Below are 20,932 nucleotides of genomic sequence, written 5' to 3' on the forward strand. Positions count from 1 at the left end.
CTTACAAATGATCTTATGAGTCATTATGGTGAATATGGAGATCCCTGCCTCTTCTTGCTGGATATTGACCATCTTGCCATGCCAAGCTAATTGCAGTTCCCCAGAAAGGTCATGCTCTTTCTCTTCTCTAGGCTGTTACATGAGCTCTTCTTTGTCAAATGATCTCTATCTTACCTCTTGCTTTTTTTTTTTTTCACGATTCAATTTAAATTTCTTCTCCATTATTGGAGATATTAAGGGAGGCTTTTTCAGGCATTTTTTTTTCCTCTTTATTCCCATGGTATGCTGGGCAACTCTCAATTAACATAGTGTCTCCATGTACCTTATCTATTTATATATCTGGCCCCCTCCTCTGGATGTGAGTTCTTTCTGGGTAAGGACCATGGGACTTTTCATTGTTGAATTCCCAGGCTCTAGGATGATGCCTAATGTTCAATAAATATTTGTTGAATTCATGCTTGCACAATTAATTAATGCATGAATGTTAAATAGATGGTTGGAATAAAGAATGGATAGGTCGTTAGAAGGTTGCCTGGCTGGCTAGCTGGCAGGAGGATGGCTTGATGGTAGAAGAGATGAATGAATGGATAGTTGGGTTGGTTGACTATTAACTTTGTAGTAATGTTGGAAGAATGTTCATAAATGACAACTTTACATCTAGAATTCTGTGACTTTTGATTGCACAAACTCCATTTCCTTCCATATATTTATACAAATTTTATAAATTTGTACATCATATTTTTGTTGTTATACTGCAACTCTATGAAGAGTCTTGAAGTTGATTTTAATTCAATATTCTTAAAAACTTTGGGAGACAAAAGATGTAAAGAATATACAGTAAACCAGGGGTTAATTTCACCACTTGCTCCCATCTGCAGCTTGATTTGCCATGATGTGTGGCTTCCTAGACCTTTTTAGGTTCTTTATCAACAGGCTGGAAATAATTACATATATTTCTTTTACAGGGTTGATGAAGTGAAATTACTTGGAAAATATGTATTCATACAATCTCTCTCTCTCTCTGTTTCTACCTATGTATCTATCTATATCTATCATCTATCATCTATCATCTATCTATCTATCTATCTATCTATCTATCTATCTATCTATATCTATCTATCATCTATCTATCCATCCATCTATCATCTATCATCTATCTATCCATCCATCCATCCATCATCTATCTATCTATCTATCATCTATCTACTTATCTCATTGTCTATCATCTATCTACCTATAGTTTTACATGTGTTGTTAAGTTTTGCTTCATATATCCCCAGAATAATCTTGTGGAAATGTAAATATTATTACCCCTCTTTGGTCACTGAAGCTATAAACACGAATGAAGATTTCTTAAGAAGCATAGAGGCCTAGCAGAGGCAGAAACTAGAATTCAGAGTCTCTGGTGCTATCTGAGATTCATTGCTTGTTACCATTGCTAAAATGATTTTTAGTGTCGCGGCATTATTATACAGTGTAGAATCCCAGCTATTAGAGGGGATGGGCTGGCTCTTAGGCATGATGAATAGGTTTTATTTTGAGTGCCAACTCTAAATCAGTTGGTAATGGCTGCCTGGAGTGCTGCATTGAGGAGAATTCTGAGGCCCTATCTGAGTTGCAGTTGTTCAGTGATGTTACCATGAATGTAGGATCTCCCATACACACTTGTCATACATTTTCCGTCTTTGTTCTAAGACCACAAAGGGTGTTCATTATGATAGGTGTCCATGCTGGTTTGTCCACTGAGTCACTATAATGATTCATGAGATCATTCATGGAAAAGTACCTACAGAGATTTTGCAGTTTCTGGAAGCTGGTTTTGAACTAAATACATAAACTTCCTCCTTAGATGAATGTGGTTAATAAAATGTAAAGAGAGCAGTGAGGAAAGCTAACTGTGCTTGAGTACCTATTAAAGTCATTTCCTTTAAAGGAGAAATGCTTGTTTTCCTAGCCAGGGTGGGTCATCTACTGCTAAGGAAGGGTGGTTTCTTGACCACCTGTGGTTAGTAGTATGTTGTATTGAAAATGAAGTGTTCACTTTTATGCAGATGCAAACATAATCACATTAACTTTATTTGAAGCTTTGATTACATTCTAGTTAATAAGCATATACTACATTAAGCCAGTTTAACCATATAGCAAAATGCATTTCATTTTAAAATTGAGTATTGGAAGGCTTGGCAAATGCTGGGATTATTAATTACTTAATAGAATTAGGTTTGATGCACATATGGAGGTGACCACTAACCCTCACGGATCCCTGGTGCCCAGAAGAGTCTCAAAGGCTTAGAAATGTGGTTATGCAGATCAGAAAATTTCCTTCTGGCTTTTCCCACTTTGTTTTTGTTTTTGCTAAGAATCATACCCTAGGCATATCAATGGATAATTTTGATCATAAATCAGTTTTGCAAATAAATAGCAGATAGCCTTGCCTGTTGGAACCTTGGAGCATAATACAAATGATGTCAACATCCTCTGTCATTGGGTCTGTGTTAGCATTGGCTACTTCCAAAATGGACTCTGTATTACCTTTTAGCATCTGTGTCCTGAGCTGAGGTCTCAACATGAGTGATATGAAGGACAACAGGGAATTAGTGGCTGCCCATCCTTCTACATGTCTGGCCACTAAATCTGCCAGATTCTCCAACTCATAGGGCTTGTTCTATCTCTAAAAATGTACCTGGACATCATTGTGTGAAGGAGAGGATCCCAGAGAGATAGATCTTAAAGTATATCACTAATAAAAGAGACTAATTCCTCATTTTTCCTGTCCCAAGTCAGCCTTGTTACTTTCTAGTCCTGTGGCCCCAAAAGAGTTAAAGTAAAGGATATTGGTTCCTGCTGATCAGGCCACCGTGTGACACCTCTTATAGAACGCACCATAAAACTCCATTATTTAATAGATCTGAGTATTGCACCTGCTATCTTATCTCCTCTTAGGTGATTAAGTTTCCCACAAATGCAATTTGTTAATATGGGGCCACATCTTCTCACAAGGTAAATCTGTGAAATTTGGCAGGCAGTTGCTTTGCCGCAGGTGCAAGATGAAAGACCTTGCCCTGGCTTTGCCAAGAAGAAAAATGATGTTGTTCTCAATACCTGGGAAAAATATTCTGACACAGAGAGTAGAACCTGATTCCAAAGAAAGGGGAATAGAATTCTAGGGCCCAAATCATGTGCTTCTCTCCCTTTTGGGGAGTATATTACCTCCAAAAGGCTGAGTGGGAGATCAGAGTCTTGTTTTACATGAAGCCAGGTATTGAGCAAATCCCCTTGTTAAGGGAAGTCCTCTGATATTTGGAGCTGTAGCCATTTGTGATGATAAATGATGACTTCTACTCTTATGAGCCACGAGAACTTAATTAGAGCGTAATTAAAGCTAATGCTCAGAATCTTTTGGAAGGTGGAGTGATTAAAAACTAACTTCCATATTGAATAGTCACACTGAAAAGTAGTCTCTGAAATACATGGCATGTCTACTCTGGGGCCCCGTGTAGTCCTGGCTGGGTCTTTACACCTAAGTTAAAGCAAGAGCTGACTATATTTTGCATTAGAATTTCCTTAGCCAAGACTGCAAGAGGCCCAGTCCCAGTCCCCAGACCCAGGTCCATCTCAGCCCCCTGTGCATTTAGTCAGAAGGTCGTTTTTGAATCTGCAAATCCAGCTCGCCATACACGTGTCTCAGGGAGTCACTGGTCATGCTGGCTATCAGCTTCCGACGGCCAGACACCCAGGGTCGACACACTTCTTCCCATTGCACGGTGGAGTTGGGCTGGATTTCACTGAAAGGATGGAAAAGAGAGGAAAGGTTTTACTTTCCAGAGAGGCAGATCCAGTTCCCCACCTTGATCAGGAAGCAGTGAGAACCCTTGCCTGCGGCACATGCCCTCTTTCTCTCAGTTGATGGTAGTAGAAGACAGAAGGGCTGATTTTACCAGTTCCAACCCAAAGGAGGCCCCTAGATGGGGATGTACCTGTGACAGACCCGTTGGGTCAGGGTTCCTTCCACTTGGATGCATCAACTGGGATCTACTGCCACGCAGATGTGGTCCATCCAGTGCATGGTGAAGAAGGGCTGAGTCTCCTACCAGCCATGAGTCAACTGAAGTCTAGCTTGTCCCCCAGCCTCTGCAGTAGCCTCATGGATGTGACCAATCTCCCTTGGCTCATTTTGGGCCACTCTAGTTCCCTCCTGAATTAGACTCCTATCTGAATCCCCAGCTGCCTTTGCTGAGGTCCTGATACTCTAATTAGTTCTTGCCAATCCCTTTGGGATAGACCCTGTTCCCAGGCCCAAGATCTGGAACATAACTTTACCTGCTGCCAACTGATGGAGTATTTACATGCTCTATAATTCATAATCCTGTTTAACCACCAAATTGGGTCCCTTTGCCCATGTACCTTTCTGCTACTCATTTGTGTCCATCCTGATAATGGGACTGGCCTTTAATGGTTCTGGTATTCTCCTCTTCCTCTGCAGCCTATGCACTGAGGTTTTCCTAAGCTTCATGGCCAAGCCCACTACAGTGAATGACTAAGGTCAATCAGGGTTGGGGAGATTTAGGCTTCTCTGGGGTGCTTCACATATTTTACTCTATAGAAGCCTTAGGGGGAAGTTACATTCAGGTTTTACATGCATGATAGTCCCTCGAGGTAGTTACTATTTGACACACTGAATAGTTAAGAGAAATGGAGGGATAAACAAGTGAGGCAGTTTTTCCAAGATCACACAGCTGTGAATGGGCAGAGATGAGATTTGGACCCAGGTTGTTCTGATTCCCAAATCCATGCTCCTGTATAAAGATGACTTTTCTGATCACTGTGCTAGCTTTTTTTTTTTTTTATAAGTAAGACAGATGCGCTTTTATTCAGTACTAAGAGCTTCTTGCTCGTATTGCTCATAGAGGATTTCTGGTCTCTGCTCTCTGATCCTCAGGGAGAGTATGTACTGGGGAACCTTGCAGGGGATCCTGGGCCAGCACTTCTCTGGGAGGACATCTGGGAGATGGAGGAAGACCACCATGAGTGCCTTAGACAGAAAAGGGACCTGTTTTCATTGGATTACTGAGGCACACCACGTCAGAATTGAAAAGGATTTACAAATCACTTAGTCCAGCTACCTCATTTATAGGCGAGGAGGGTGAAATCCTAAGGAGCCTTATGGAATCTTCCACAGCCATAGCCTGATGACCCAGACCATGGACAAACAAAAACATGCTGGGGGACATGAAGAGTGTGCTCATGCTAAGAAATGAGGAAGATGATGTGCAGAGGAATTCTGTGAACACATCCCTAGTGGAGGGTACTTCCTACTAGTACCATGGAGGGACTGAGGGACCAAAGTAGCAGGGGATGCTGTAGCTTCAGACTGGGGTGGTGGTAGGAGGAGTTACAAGGAAGGGGAAATGCCAAAGAAGGTCTGGAGTGGTTCAAAGACCTCAGCTATGTGATCCCCTATTTGCCCTTGGGGGCCCGGTCCATAGAGCATTACTTTAAACACAGCCAAAGTACAAGGAGAAATATGGGGCCACATACCTGTGCTTGACCTATTCTATATAAAGTTAGAAGCCCCAAGTTTCCTCAAATAGAGCTAAAACAATATGTATTTTAGATGGCGGTGGATGTATATCCTCTGGGGATAGAAAGGGAAAATACCCCAAATCTTTGAAATCTAGACACTAAATAAGAAATCCCTTTCAAACTCTTATACCTGTGCCCAGTGAATTGGAAAAGGCATCTAAGGCCTTGGGGACTCCTCTCTTTGGAACTGCTCCAGGCATTGACTGCCGCTGCTGGTCTAAATGTCTCAATTAATTTGGCATTTGCTAATTCTCTTCTTTATTTTTGTTCTTTATAAATGTGGTTCTATAAATTATTTTCACCCATTATATAAAAGCCAAATTGGGTGAAATACCTATATAGGTATTTTTCAAACTCAGTAAATCGATTTTATGATTCAAGGTTTGAAAAACATTGACCTCACCATGGGTTTCCTCACCTGTAAAAGGCAGACACTATAGAATATTGAATAGAGTGTGAGGGCGCCTGGGTGGCTCAGTTGGTTAAGTGTCTGCCTTCGGCTCAGGTCATGATCCCAGGGTCCTGGGATCGAGCCCCTCATCGGGGTCCCTGCTCAGCGGGGAGTCTGCTTCTCCCTCTCCCTCTCCCTGCCGCTCTGCCTACTTGTGCTCACTTTCTCTCTCTATCAAATAAATAAATAAAATCTTAAAAAAATGAATAGAGTGTGGAGAGAGTGGGGTGAATTACTATTTGTACTGCACTTAGAAGCATGGCAAATATGGCAATCGCCAATTGTTATTTAGTGTCATTATTACTGTTGCTGTTGCTATACTTATTATTATTAGCACAGTCACCCTTGTGGTTGTTGCTTCCTCTGCCTGAACTCTGCAAAACAACTAGGAAAGTAAATTCCTCTTGCCTGTTTGCAGAGAAACAGTTCTCTGTCCTTAATTTACAGTGATAAATTTAATATGAATATATGTTTTAAGATATTTATTTCTCAAGTGCTGGGCAATTTTTACCCTGATCCTTTCATTCTTTCTTCCCTGGGTTCCCCAAGTGATCAATCAGAAACACTTTGCAAAATAGTTGTCTTGCTTAAGGATCTGGCCTAGGGCCATGTAATGCAGGTGACTACCTCAAATAGAAACTATAATCCCTGAGCTTCACTTCGTTATTGGCTCTTATTCATAAACCTGGCCCCATAATGATATTCACATATGTATCTCATACATGTATAGATGTCTACTCAAGACTATCATACAAAGATACTAATACATGAAAATACACATGCATGTCTAAGTATGCATTTATTTATAGATAAATATGTACAGAAAGAGAAAAGAATCACTCACCCATATTGGTAAATGGAGTAATACTGGAATAATCCTATTTGCCTGGGGATAGATGTTGTGATAAATGGTTCTCAGTTAATGTGCTGAGCTATCAAGACATGCTGGCCATTTATCATCTTGAACACACACAGGCAAATGGGATTATTATTACAATAAACTGCAACTATCTATGGGTTGTTCTCATGGGTCTAGCCCTCAGCTTCTGTCCTACTTGAGAAACTCAAAATTTAAAACAAAATCACAAAGTCGGGGAACTTTTCTCTTGAAATAACTTACTGAACCTGATCATTTTTTAAAGAGAAAAAATGAATCTGGAAGATGAATTATTTGATGTTCTGGAAGTATCAAGTGCAGAAACTTGAAAGCTGAGAGTCTGTGGGGCAGCACTTTCAAGCATCTGAGATAGGTGGGAGGTGGTGGCAGAAGGCAGGAAGGTAAATCATCTCGGAACACATTTGGCTCATATCCTGAGCAAGGAGTGAAACACCACGGCTTTCCTCATTCCTAGTTCAATTCTGTGTTCTCTAGCTCCTGCCTTCCAGGCCCCCTGTTTTGAGCTTGACACCCCTTGTCTTCTGGGGCCCTGGCAGGACTGTGGGTGGATAGGTGGGGGTAGTGATTCCCTTGACTATTCAAGATGTGTATCCTAGAAAGGAATACAGTCTTGTGAACAATTCTGCTACTACACAATTGCTCTTTTTAAGAGTCCAAGTTGTTACATGGATCTGCCACTCTTAGATCAGATCTTGGCAGCATAGGGTACCCTGGAGTGCTTATAATTATCTGACAATATGGATGTGGGTGCTGGCTGGCTCAGGTCTTGATTGTGAATGTGTGTGCTGGAGTCAGAAGAAGACAGAGAAAGTAGTGCTCTCCAAAGTCCCAAACCCACCCTAGATCATAAATATTTTCCCTCTCAAGTTCTTTCCAATTTTTGACAGTCTCAGAGAAATAAAGCTACCCTTGTGTTGGAGAGATTCACCTCCTGGATCTGGATTCCCATAAGAGATTGAGGACCTCGCTTTCTGTTACCCATCTGCCATAGACCAAGGTGTTGGAAGTAACCGCCAATAGTACCTTAAGGAAGAGTGTGGGCAGGGCATTTGCCTTGTATCCATGTAAGGGCTGGACTCTCCCATCCTTTCCATGATTCACTCCACTTTGCTCTACCCCAATGTCAGATATTAACAATAAGCACCTGGACACTCAACTCACTTAGAGCCCTATGCCTCCCAAATGGTAGGTCATTGCACCGTGTGAGGATTAATCTTTCTTCTAAAACACAGATTGTCTCTTTTCATGCACTGGCCTGTGATCAAGGTGGGATTTTTGGCACAGCCGAGGTGTACAGGTAGCAGGAGGTTCCAGTACCCTCAGATGAGGCTTCTAGGGTTACCATTTGAGAAGGAAAAAATGGATGCAGTGGGGGTCGTTTTGAAGAAGAAACGTGTTTCACTTTGCCTGAGTGATTCTTGCATCTGATTCAAGTGGGAAGGTGCGAGAAGGGATGAGTGACGCTGTCGTTTCTGACGAAATCAGGGCTATCACTGCTGACCTCTCCCTCTCACTTAGGATGATTTCTAATTTAATTCTTTTTTTTTTCCTTCAACTTTCCTAGTAGCACAGGAAGGGTTGTTATGTTTTGTGCTTGCATTTTTAAAAAAGCACTCAAATTAATTTCTCTGTTGTTTATTGCATTCATGGGCAGCAGGTCTCTCTTAGACAATGGGATTGCAGAAGCTGTGAGCACTGTAATTTGAAAGGAATACAGAGAGCACTTAGTGGGCAAATTGTTCTTTAAAGGCATCCCAGAAGGGTGAAGGAGGCCTTGGCCTGGTCCCACAGATTCAGAGGGGGTAGCTTCCAGAAAGGGTGTTAGGGAGATTCCTAACATATCTCATCATCAGGCACTTTCTGAAGCCCTCCACCTCTCCTTCTCTGCTTCAGAAGTTCACCCCACAGAAAATATGCTAGATCGATTGATGCTGACAGGGACTTATTTGTGGTAGAAATGAAAATAGTAAGTCTCAAAGATTGGGATCCATTCTGGGTGTCACACTTTAAGAGAAGCACTGACAAACTGGTGTATGTGGGAAAGGTTGGGGGCAGAGCTAAAGCCATGTTAGGGGTTAGGAGAGATACAGAGAAGATGTGACAGTTGTTTGCAAACATTTGCAAGGCACCAGATGGAAGAGAGATGGGTTTTATTCTGTGCTGATCCAAGTGACAGAATTAAGATCACTGGGTAGGATCAAAAGGTAGAACTGTTTTCTAACAATGAGAGTTACCTGACTGTGAAATGGGCTGTCTTGTTGGGGGGCACTCTTTGTCAGCAGAAGTCACAGAAGCTAAGAAACTATAGGGCACAATCTGACAGTGCTAGGTGTGAATGAAGCAGTCTCATTCATTTTATCATGGAGCCTGAGGTAGTCATTTGTCCCCTAGAGAACCAAGTCTGCAACTCTTTAGGCTTCCCTCTATTCTACAGAAAGCAATAGTTCTAGAGTGCTTGTGTTGGGAAATTTGGAAGGTGGGGCTGGGAAGAAAGGACCCTTGAAAAGGGACATCTTTCAGCATAATATCTGACACACACTAGGTACTCCATGGATAATAGTAGAATTGACACCTGAGGAGGTGGTATGGCAGAATGCTTGAAACTTAATTTCTGAATCAGCCACCCTGAATCTGAATCTGGGCACCTCTCTTATTAGCTGTGGAACTTGGGGCAAACCAGCCGACCTCTCAAAGCCTCTGCTACCCAAAGGGAGATGATAATAGTACCTATCTCATGAGGGTGGTTTTAAGGATTAAATGATGGAAATGACAGTCAAACCAACCCTACTTTTACCCCATGACTCCTAAAAATGGCCAATAAGAAGGTGCAGCTTCTGAGACACGTTTATTGGGTGTTAGATGTAAGTTTGGAAAAAAACAGAGAAAGCTAAGCCTTCCCACAGTCCCATGTCACTTGTCACCTTCTCAGTCCCCACACCACCCCTTACCGGAACATCTTCCTCCTTGGCTTCATCACTCCAGGACCATCCAGGCGTATCCACACATTCCGCAGAGTTTCTTTTAGAGGATTGGTAAACTCAACTGTCACCACCATGTCAGAACCAACCATCCTGGTGCCGCGGACCTAAGGCAGAAGTGGGGGAGAATGCAGCTCATTAGCAACACATAAAACCTTTCTGCTTTCCTGTGTCCTTAGCCATATTCACTTTTGCTGGTTTTACAGAATGGTTATTTTTTGGCAATGGAACTCGTGTGATGAGGATAGCTGATTGCTTTGACTGGGGGATACCTATTGAGACAATGATGGAAAATTACTAATTAGGATCACACTCTTTTCCTCATTATAAAAACCACCCTAATTAGAGCTCAGGTTAATAGCTATGACCACCAGCTGCTCTTTCTCAGCAGGAGGTGGAAGTGTATTTGGTGTAGCAACACATTTCCATGGTGAGAATGGCCAGGCAAATTCTGCTTCTGGACAGGACTCAGGTTTCCTGCCAGCACACGGGAGATTCCCGAGTTCAAGAGGAAGAAAACTCTCTAGGGGGCTTGAGCCTTCTTTTTTTTAGACACACTAGAAAGAAATATGGCCAAAGAGGGAGTCATCACTGTGGAACTTGAAGAAAAAGAATCTGGATACGAAAATAAGCTAAAAAAAAAAAAAAAAAAAGACTTTTCATCTGCAGTTACAACACCTGAGTCCAGGAGAGTGTAAGGTCCTTTGTTGGCAAGTTTATCTATGACAAGTCTCAGAAGTATTGGGTATTTGGCAAAGCATCTCATGAGGTGGCTAGAGTCCAATGTCAGTTCGGCACTTACTAGTAGTGGGGCCTCAGGTGACTTACTCAACCTTTTTGAGATTTAGTTTCCTGTTTCTAAGACTGGACTGACATTCCTATGGGGTCATCAATGTGAAATGCTATTATTATTTGCTCTTAGGCTGTGATTACTAGGTTCTAGGAATGGAATGCTCTCCCAACACCAACACAATGAGCTAGAAAACCCCATGTGTTCTGGGGTTTGTTTGTTTAGAAGATATGTGTGCCGAATGGATGGATCTGAATAAGCTCTACATAACTTGGGAGCAAGATAATAATAATAGTTCTTACCTCAAAAAGAAAAGGGTAGAATGGGATAATGCATATAAAGCAACAAATACACTGTAGGACACAAGGCAAAAGCTCCCTACCTCATAGCCTATACTGTTTTTGGAATAGCAATGCTCGAGGTAGTTTGTTTTATTCACCTTATATTTTAGTGCACTTTCAACTCCAATATCTAGCCAGTGCCCAGCAAATATTTGTGAAATCAGGTTAACTGCTTCACAATGGAATTTATTGACTGAGTTTCCTATGTAACAACTCGGTCATTCTTATATCCTATTTCTTTAAGTGGCATATACTATAGAAAAAATCATATGGAAATGAACCTTTCTTATGAACAGAGGGAAGGAGGAAGGACAATTCCCAGAGAAAAAGACTCTCACTTACTGACTTTGCAGTAAAGAACAAATCTTCATGGGCTTTACTCTTTAAGACACGATTTGTGTCTATATTTATGTCTATGGAATTTTAAAAATATATGAGAAAAATGAAAATTGCAGCCAATTCTCCACGTTTATTACATTCAAATTAATACCTGTTGGGTGGGATGAGGGACTGCTGGGGTCACAGGGATCAGGGGTGGAGCAGACAATGATCATAGTGCTGACCATAGCAGGTGTCATCAAGAGAGCACAGATTGTAGGCCAAACGGTTTGTCCAGCGCTTTGCCCATGGTCTTCAGCCTGCCATGCATACAGAGTCCCCTGGGGAACTTTAAAATCATGGAAGTCTAGGCCCAGTCCCAAGCAATTAGCTCAGAACCTCAGGTGGAGCCTGTAATAAGTTTATTTTAAGCACCCCGTTGATTTCTAGGAGACAACTTAGAAAACTGCTCCCCAGGTGAAAATCTCTGATGCAGACAAAACATTTAGAAGACAGGCTGAAATTTTCACTTTCTTTCCAGATGTGCTGACTCTATCAATATATATGTTGGAAGTAGAGGAGTGCATTATTAGAATACTCTGAGTACTCTTGGTTTAATTTTCAAGTGTGGCCAACATATTTTTCCTAAGTTGGAAAACAATTTCAGAACACTTTTAGATTTTTAAAAATATAAAGATAATGTTTACAAAAACTGCCTGAATTGAAGAAGCTGGGGCTGCTTTAGAGATGCTATTGGTAAAAGTCTGATCACTTTAATTTCATGAGGGGGGGTATATTTTGGAGCCATCTGCTGTCTTCATGGCATGCTATCACGGGTATGGACAGAAGCCCCTTACAAAAATCTGGTAATAGCTACTGACCCTTCCTCAACACAGACACACACAGTGACAAATACAAGATACATACCCCTCTCACGTGTGGTTTTAGGGGATTCATTAGAGGCCCAGAAGATCTATCCATGGACCTCCCAGGCTCATGGGCTCCAGGTGAAGAATGATTTCCATATATGGCAAGGCTAGCTCTACAGGAAGATTCCTGCACTGTGGAAAGCAAAGTGTACCCTTCCAGGTCACTTTTGACAGTGCTGGGAAAATTTAGTGTTTGGAAGGCTGGCCTCTGTACCTGGGTCTTCATGGACAGGCTTTAGATCTGGCCATGATTTAAAGATTAAGCCTTCTCACGTAACTTCATGCATCATGCCTAACCAGTTTCCCTTCAGATGTTATCTTTGTAGCCAGCTGCTTCCATGGGCGTGTAAATATTCCCTGGGTGTGTAAATAGTCCCTGGGCTTCCCCGATCCTCAGTGGGCAGGAGGCCACTGATGCAGATGATGCAGGAGGCCCTGGAGAGGTGGGAGGATGAAGGAAGAGGTCTCTTTTCAGGTTGTAGAGTGTTTCTTTTGCAATTAACAAAGACTCAGTGTCCCTTTCCTGACATTCATCTCCTGCACCCAGAATGTAAACTTCCTTTGCTTGACTACTGAGATGCTAATGAACCCTAGAGACTCAAACCAAGCCAAACATGAAAGTCTGCCTAACATTTAACATCCTTGTTTTCTGTGTAGGGAAACTAAGCGGAGGTATTTTCCTCCCTTCTTTTGAGGAAAATGGACATAGTATTCTCACAGTATGTGTTGATTTAAGTGAGGCGCCATGCTATGGTATCTGCCAAATGCTGAGAAGACCATTGTGGATGAAAATGTCCAAATCTAATTCTTTAAGAAATCTGCACTGTGCCCTTTTCTTTAATGCTGTAAAAATAATTCCATATCATTGTCGTTATATTCCTGAACTTCTCACTCTTGTAAAAAGTTAAACAAAGGGAAGCTTGAACAATCTAGAGAAGGCTAGGTCAGGAAGAAACTTTTATGTGTACTCACTTCTGAGAAGAGTAGCCATTACTCAGGCCAGAGAAAAGGATAAAGTGTATGTCATTCTTCATGACATCAAAGTCTCTTCTATGTGTTTGATGGTCCTTAGTGTTTTCAATGTTCCATTTAAATTATCTGTTTTTATTTTTTAAAAAGATTTTATTTATTTATTTGTCAGAGAGACAGAGAGCACAAGCAGGGGGAGTGGCAGGCAGAGGGAGAAGCAGACTCCCTGCTGAGCAAGGAGCCCAATGCGGGACTCGATTCCTGGACCCTGGGATCATGACCTGAGCTGAAGGCAGACGCTTAACAGACTGAGCCACCCAGATGTCCCTAAAATATCTGTTTTTAAATATTGACATAGAATATGATGCTTTCCAAGTTAAACCTTCACCAATACCAACATACTGAGTTCTTGTCTTTTGTATGACTTCGTGATAAATAGCAATTATTTTGATTCTCTGGTGAACGAGAAAGTTACTGTTGTGCACACACACACACACACACACACACACACACGTAAATTTTGGAAGAAATTACTTTTCAGGAAATCACAAGATCTCTTCCATGGAGTATATGCTTTGTAATATGCATACCTGTGTTCAAAATTGAAACTGAAATGAAGGAAAAAAGTTTGAGAAAGAATGAATTTAGTTGGTAATTTAATTCACATGATTTAATAGTTCACCTCACAGCCCTTACTTCAAGTGCCATCAATAACGTATTACATGTATTACTGGAAAATAAATTTGTTTCTCCTCTCTAGTCTTGCTGGGAAGAAGTAGTTTCTTATTCGTGAACTGTGCTCACATACCAGCACCACCACTGCTTCCAGCTAACTCATTTAGTTTAGCAGTTAGTACATATACTAATGGTTTTACGGTAATCAGGTCATGTTCCAAGTCTGCACCGTCCAGTGTGGTAGCCACTGGCCACATGTGGCTACTTAAATTAAATTAAATTAAAAATTCGGTCCTTAATTATACTAGCTACATTTCAGGTATGCAATAACTACCTGTGGCTAGTGGCTATGATACTGGACAGTGCAGATTTAGAATATTGCCATAATCATAGGAAGTTCTATTGGACAATGCTGTTAAGTGATTTACTTATATTGATTATTTAATCCTCACAACCCTATGAGGTAGATACTACGAGTCTTTGTTTTCCGGAGGAAATTGAGGCGCAGGGAAGCGAAGTAACTCGTTCAAGTTCACATGAATATTAAGTAAGGGAAGTAAGATTGAATGCAGATCTGCTGCCAGTCATTGCTTAATCACACCCCCTACACGGACTCTGGTAGCTGTGATAATAGCACCTCGCATTATTTTTAGCATTTCCTTAGTAATGCAGGCATCCCGCTCACGCTTTACTTACATTATCTTGTTTCATCTTCCTTACAGCTCTCCTTATGGGCTTGGGGGCAACATTATCATTATCTTCATTCAACTGATGTCAGTCTGACACTTAGAAGATAATCAAAGGACCCAAGTTACAGAGCTAGTAAACTGGTAGAACTCAGATACGAATCTAGGTCTTTCTGACTCCAAAACATTCCTCTTTAAACCCTACATACACTGTCATCTCTGACAGCAGAAAGGCAAAAATAGTAACTTTTTTTTGATGGAAGTCGCTTCTTTATTTTCCGAAATCTGCTGATGAAATCATTCACAGTATTATCTTACGTTACCATTAAACTTCCAGGTAAGCACAATGATTATAACTTAACCCTGAACTAAATTTGAAAATATATGTATAACCCAACTCTTTGTCTTTGACTTCATGGGGGAAAGAATCCGATTCCTATGCCAGAGTAAAATGTGACAAGGTAGGCTTGGGGCCTTGATAAATTACTTGACGATAATAGGATTTTCTATTTAAGGTAAAGATAGAAATATCATTTTAGAAAATACCCAGTTGCCTAAACAGAGTGGGATCATATGAGGGTAGATAAGACTCATTATTCTTGATGTTTTACTGTGTGTCTGTGTTTCTTTTTTAAGATTAAAAATTAGCAAACGGGAAATATATATAGAGAGAAAATTGTGTTTTAAGCACCACAGTTAGCAGTGATTTCTCATTTTCATTTTCAAATACAGGTTGTTCAGTAGCTGTGCTGAGCAGGGAGGTGCAAATGCACACTTTATAGTGGCAGGGCTCACTCAGAGACATCATCTAGGACGTGCTCTCCCGGCTGAAGGAGCATATCCATGGTCTGCTCCTCTGTGACAAACAGCCATGAATGGGCAGAGAGTCAGCTACCCGAGCATGTAAAGCCATGGCTGGTGGTGTCCCACCTGGGACCCTTTGAGGATACATAGGCTACACCTGCTCAGAGCCCCTCACGATGGGACCTCATAGACTGATGTCTTTGTTTTTCTCCACAGATTGAGAAGACAGTGCCGAGGGGGACAACCGCAGTGGGTAGGACACAGAATGTGACCATGGTGGGGGGGCGCTGAGGGAGTGTTGGACTCAGGGTGTAGAGACCAGGGGCTGCCGCTGTGTGTCCTCGGATCAAGTTGTTTGAACTCTCTGGGCCTTGGTTCCCCATGTGGTTATTGGGAGGATATGTGAAACCATCTGGCAGAACATCTGAAACATAGCATTTATTGAATCTAAATGCAATTGATGTTTAAAGGGAGAAATCTTATGTTGCCAGCATGACCATGAAAACCTCCTCACCTAGAAGTTCACTTCTGCGGAATGACTTGGTTATGGTTTCTCGGGTACTGGAGTAGAGAGCCACAAGGAGAGAAGTTGCCAGCCTCCACCAACACTTGAAAGAGAAGTGGAGAAGCCCAGGTCCCCATGCCCCTGTCCCAGCCTCCCTGGGGACTTATGGTCCTGGTGGTCCAGACATGTGACAGAGTCATGGAGAACCCAAGGGAGGTTGGGACGGATAAATGTGCTTGGGTGGAGACATGGGAGGGTTCTATGGGTCAGGGTTCAGGGGACAGTTAGAACACAGTCTTTGTTTTCATTTCTTGCCCGGCTGGAAAGTTTCAGATGTTTAGGCTGTCACAGAGCAAAATAATTTACCCAGTAGCTGTCATGGGGGCACTCATTTCTCAAGTGGTTTCCCAGTTTTACCTTCCCCTCCAGGATAGAAGCATATGAATTAGGATGTTAGAGGAGCAGGGCTCAGACACTCCCCACAGCAGTCCTCTGCTTTGCTCTACTCTGGTTAAAATAGGGGCTTTGGGGAGCACGGGCAGAGGGGGAATGAAGAGGATTCTGAACTTAACCTCAGTAAGATTGGTGAGTTCCTGTGAAGAAAAACCAATAGTGTTTCAAGTCAGAGCAGATGTGGATATGGAGCCAATGCTGGGGTTTATCTGTGCAAGTTAGGCAAGGGCACTCCTTTTTTTGGGGTGGATGCTGCTCCCTGCATGGTGTGGCTGGTGGTGAATGGGCTGGATTTGGTCCCCTCTCAGCCTCCCCCATCCCCAAGCTGGGTGCAGTCTGCACCAGTGTAGGTGTTGACCTGGAGTGGGGCCTGCCCAGAGGAAGATCCCAGTACTGTCCCGGGGTGGAGGACCGTGGGGACATTTCCTGTGTGACCTGTGTGGTCCTCAAAGCTGCAAGCCCAGCGGACATTCTGCCTGTTGATATCTATGAATCACCTCCCTTCGTAGGCCCTGTATGCACTGCAGCCAACCCATGTTAGAACAGAGAGATAGCACTTCTGGAGCTGACCTAGGCAGCCACTGCTAGAAGGGAAATCAGCAGTCTCTCCCCATTTCAGAGAAAAAGTCAATAAAAATGTTCTAGGTGTTGAGTTTTTCTCTGGTATTTTTTTTTTAAAGCATTTGCTACAAATTATTTTACAGAGTGCACACCAAATAACTAGTTGTTGAATGAACTGAATACATGAATGTATAAATGAGTGAGTGGATGAAAGGAAGGAAGCAAAGGGAAGAAAACTCTCAGCCAACAGAACAAATAAGCAAGGAGCACATGCATGTTATCATCTTGCTCACACCGCTCTTGGCCAACACCTAGTGGGGACTGGGCCCACCTTGGGGTGGGAGGAGGCAGTGAGGAATGTCAAAATGGTATCAAAAAAAGCTTGGAAACTGTCAATTGTTTTCATTTTAAATGTTTAAATAATAATTATTTTTTTTAATTTGGGGGCACCTGTGTGTTCATGGTTGTAATTAAATTTGTTTTTTAAATTTTAAGGTTTTATTCTAATTCCAGTTAGTTAACATACGGTGTGATACTAGTTTCAGGTGCACAGTGTAGTGATTCAAAACTGCCACACAACACCCAGTGCTCATCAGGACAAGTGCACTCCTTAATCCCCTCCACCTGTTTCACCCATCCCCCCCACTCCCTCCCCTCTGGTGACCATCAGCTTGTTCTCTATAGATAAGAGTCTGTTTTTAAGTTTGTCTCTCTCTCTCTCTTATTTTTTTTCCTTTGCTTGTTTGTTTTGTTTCTAAAATTCCACAGGAGTGAAATCATATGGTATTTGTTTTTCTCTGACTTATTTCACTTATATTCTCTAGCTCCACCAATATCATTGCAAATAGCAAGATTTCCTTCTTTTTATGGCTGAATAATATCCCATTATATACACATGCACACACACCACACCACATCCACAACTTCTTTATCCATTCATCAATCAATGGACACTTGGGCTCCTTCTGTATCGTGGCTATTGTCAATCATGCTGCTATAAACATCGGGATCATAGTTGTGATTTTTTTTAATCACATACGTAGACAGTGGTTATGTTTTCTCTTTCGCAAAATTGTCTCTAGTTCATATGAGAAAATTAGTTCTATTGCTGTTTTGTGCTGTTCTATAAAGGCTGCAGGACATGTTCCGCATGACGATACTAAAGAGCTCTTTTAGAATGGCACTTGGAAGAGTTTATTTCCCAGATCCTGAATGGAGGTCATCTGAGGAACGTGTGAATGCCTCTTCTCTCTCAGTCTCACGCCAGGCACTTTAAGAGTGGTCTCCCTCCCATGAGGGTTCCACAGGGAACAGAACACACACTGCACACCCCGTGGTCAGAGTCTATGCCACTAGGTGAGGTTACGTTTGTTATAGACCAGAGGGCCACATGCTACCCTAAGCAATTCTCAGGGGTGTGCCAGTTGGATTTGCAGGCACCGATTGGACCAGGCAGGGAGGGAGGCAGGGGACCTTTATCAGCAACTACCAGCTCCTGGTGTGGGCTAATCATTCTCACAAGCATCACTGATGTTAATGCTCACAACTTTGAGTTTTGCATGTGATTGTATTGAATAAGAAGAGTAATAATTATTAGCATGTTATTCATTCTGCAAAAGGGGATGCAGAAGTTCAGAGAGAAGATGTGTGTGAGGCAGATGGAGAGAAAGAAAGAGGGGGGAGGGGAGCAGAAGGAGAGAAAGCAAGATGGTGCCTGGCGTGAGTGAGTGAGTACGTACCATGATTACCGTGGGTTCTTGCGAGATTCTTTATTGGCAGGCGAGAATTCTACCACTGAACCACCAATGCCTCGATTCTTTATTGGGATTATTTCAGTGATCCTTCCCAGAAACCCAACCAGGCCAGTACTCTTACTGGATCCATTTTACATAGGAGGGGGTTGAGTAATTAGCCCAAAACAGCCCATGTAGGATTGATTATGAACTCAGGAGGTCCGACTCCAGCCACTGAAGCCACTACGTTGTTCCACCTCTTTGTAGAAGGGACTGCCGGTGTCCCTCCCAGTGTTCTCACTCTAGCTGGCTAGAGAACCTGAAAACCGAAGCCTTCACTGCCAACTGGCAGTGGGAGAAACCCACCAGAACACTGTTTCCATGTTATACATTGCAGATTGCAAGCAAGTAAGTCTCTAGCCTGGAGATCAGCTGAATTCCCTCCACGTCCCCATTCCCTCCAAAAAGTAGCTGTTCACTAAAAATCAAAACAGTGAAGTCTTTTCTTGATTTACAGCATCTTACAACTAACAACACTTGAGAAAAACTCTATGTCTGATTTTAATAAAACATACTTTTCTCATCAAAATATTTTGATAGCACAGATAAAGAGATGCGTGCTCATTAAAGTTTAATGAGTGTCTCTCCCTGCCATTTCCCACATGAGGATCGTACAGTATGACTCATGCATGGTGGGTGCCAGGAACAGTTAACTGGGGGCACAATTTAAACCAGTCTCAATCTTTGTTTTCCCGGGGACAAAGGCAGCCCCAGACAGGGTCCATTAGAGTGTAAGTACATGTCTGCTGACCTAACTGCTTGGTTGACAGTGACATGGGTTCAGACAGGTGAACCCAATATTGCTCCTGGTTGACCTTTATTTGCTCTAAAAAGGGAGCATGGTAAGGACAGGGGCACACCAGCTGCCGGGCCACTCCAGTCCCAAGGCTAATCTGGGGAGTCCCAGAAGAGGGCAGTGCCTTGGACAGAGGTTTATCTTCACTAGTCTCCTGCTGCCTGCCTCACCTCCAGCCAGGGCAGGTTTTCTAGCTCTTTCCGCAGGCTGTCTACCTCTCTCCTTGCCTTTGCTCACACTTTCTCCTAGCCTCTGGAGTGGTCTCTGCACCCATGTCTGCAGCTTGAGATGTTATCCATTCATTGAGGATCGTCTACTGTTCTACCACCTTGAGTTTTGGTGCCTTGACCTGATGTGATATCTCCTCCCCTGAAGAGCACAGACCCTCTGTTAAGGCAGGCACTTTCCATGGAAGTTTCCATGTGAGAGCAATGTAGCCTCGCGGTTATCTGCACAGACTTCCAGTGAGAAAGACTCCACTCCTTCCCTGACCAGCACGTGATCATGGGCAAGTCGCTCATGGACAGAATAGTGACCATACTAACAACGGCCACCAGACGCTCATTGTTTACTGTGTATCGGGCATTAGGTATTCATCAGCTCATCATATACTCACAACAACCTATGAGGTGAGTATGGCGATTTTGCAGATGAGGAAACAGAAGCTATGAGAGATTCAGTGATGTGTCCAGGCTCACACGCATGAGAAAGTAGGCTTTGATCTCAGAGCGTTTGGTCCCAGCATCCATGGTTTTTTGTTTTGTTTTTTTTATTAATTATTTTAATTTATTTTTTATTTTTTAATTTTATTATGTTATGTTAGTCACCATACATTACATCATTAGTTTTTGATGTAGTGTTCCATGATTCATTGTTTGCGTATAACACCCAGTGCTCCATGCAATACGTGCCCCCCTTAATACGTGCCCTCCTTAATACCCATCACCGGACTAACCCATCCCCCCACCCGCCCTCCCCTCTAAAACCCTCAGTTTGTTTCTCAGAGTTCCTAGTCTCTCATGGTTCATCTCCCCCTCCGATGTCTTCCCCTTCATTTTTCCCTTCCTACTATCTTCTTCTTCTTCTTCTTCTTTGTTTTTTTAACATATAATGTATTATTTGTTTCAGAGGTAGAGGTCTGTGATTCATCAGTCTTACACAAAACAAACAGCACTCACCATAGCACATACCCTCCCCAATGTCTATCACCCAACCACCCCATCCCTCCCACCCCCACCACTCCAGCAACCCTCAGTTTGTTTCCTGAGATTAAGAATTCCTCATATCAGTGAGGTCATATGATACATGTCTTTTTCTGATTTACTTATTTCACTTAGTATAATACCCTCTGGTTCCATCTACATCGTTGCAAATGACAAGATTTCATTTTTTTTTTTTTTTG

General features: G+C 42.4%; 1 protein-coding gene across 1 annotated transcript in view; it reads right to left on the reverse strand.

The window, feature by feature from the left end:
• Positions 1-2,041: 2,041 nt before the first annotated feature.
• F13A1 (coagulation factor XIII A chain) overlaps positions 2,042-20,932 on the reverse strand; it is a 149,851-nt gene continuing 130,960 nt past the window's right edge. The window contains exons 13-14 of the mRNA XM_025890867.2: positions 9,881-10,017; positions 2,042-3,785 (exon numbers count right to left, since the gene is read on the reverse strand). Of these exons, the coding sequence (XP_025746652.2) occupies positions 3,632-3,785; positions 9,881-10,017 (291 nt within the window). The 3' untranslated portion in view covers positions 2,042-3,631. The remainder of the gene's footprint in view (positions 3,786-9,880; positions 10,018-20,932) is intronic.

This window comes from Callorhinus ursinus, unplaced genomic scaffold, assembly GCF_003265705.2.
Source record: "Callorhinus ursinus isolate GAN/ISIS: 27379988/994484 unplaced genomic scaffold, GSC_fseal_2.0 scaffold26, whole genome shotgun sequence".
In the NCBI taxonomy this organism is placed as follows: Eukaryota; Metazoa; Chordata; class Mammalia; order Carnivora; family Otariidae; genus Callorhinus; species Callorhinus ursinus.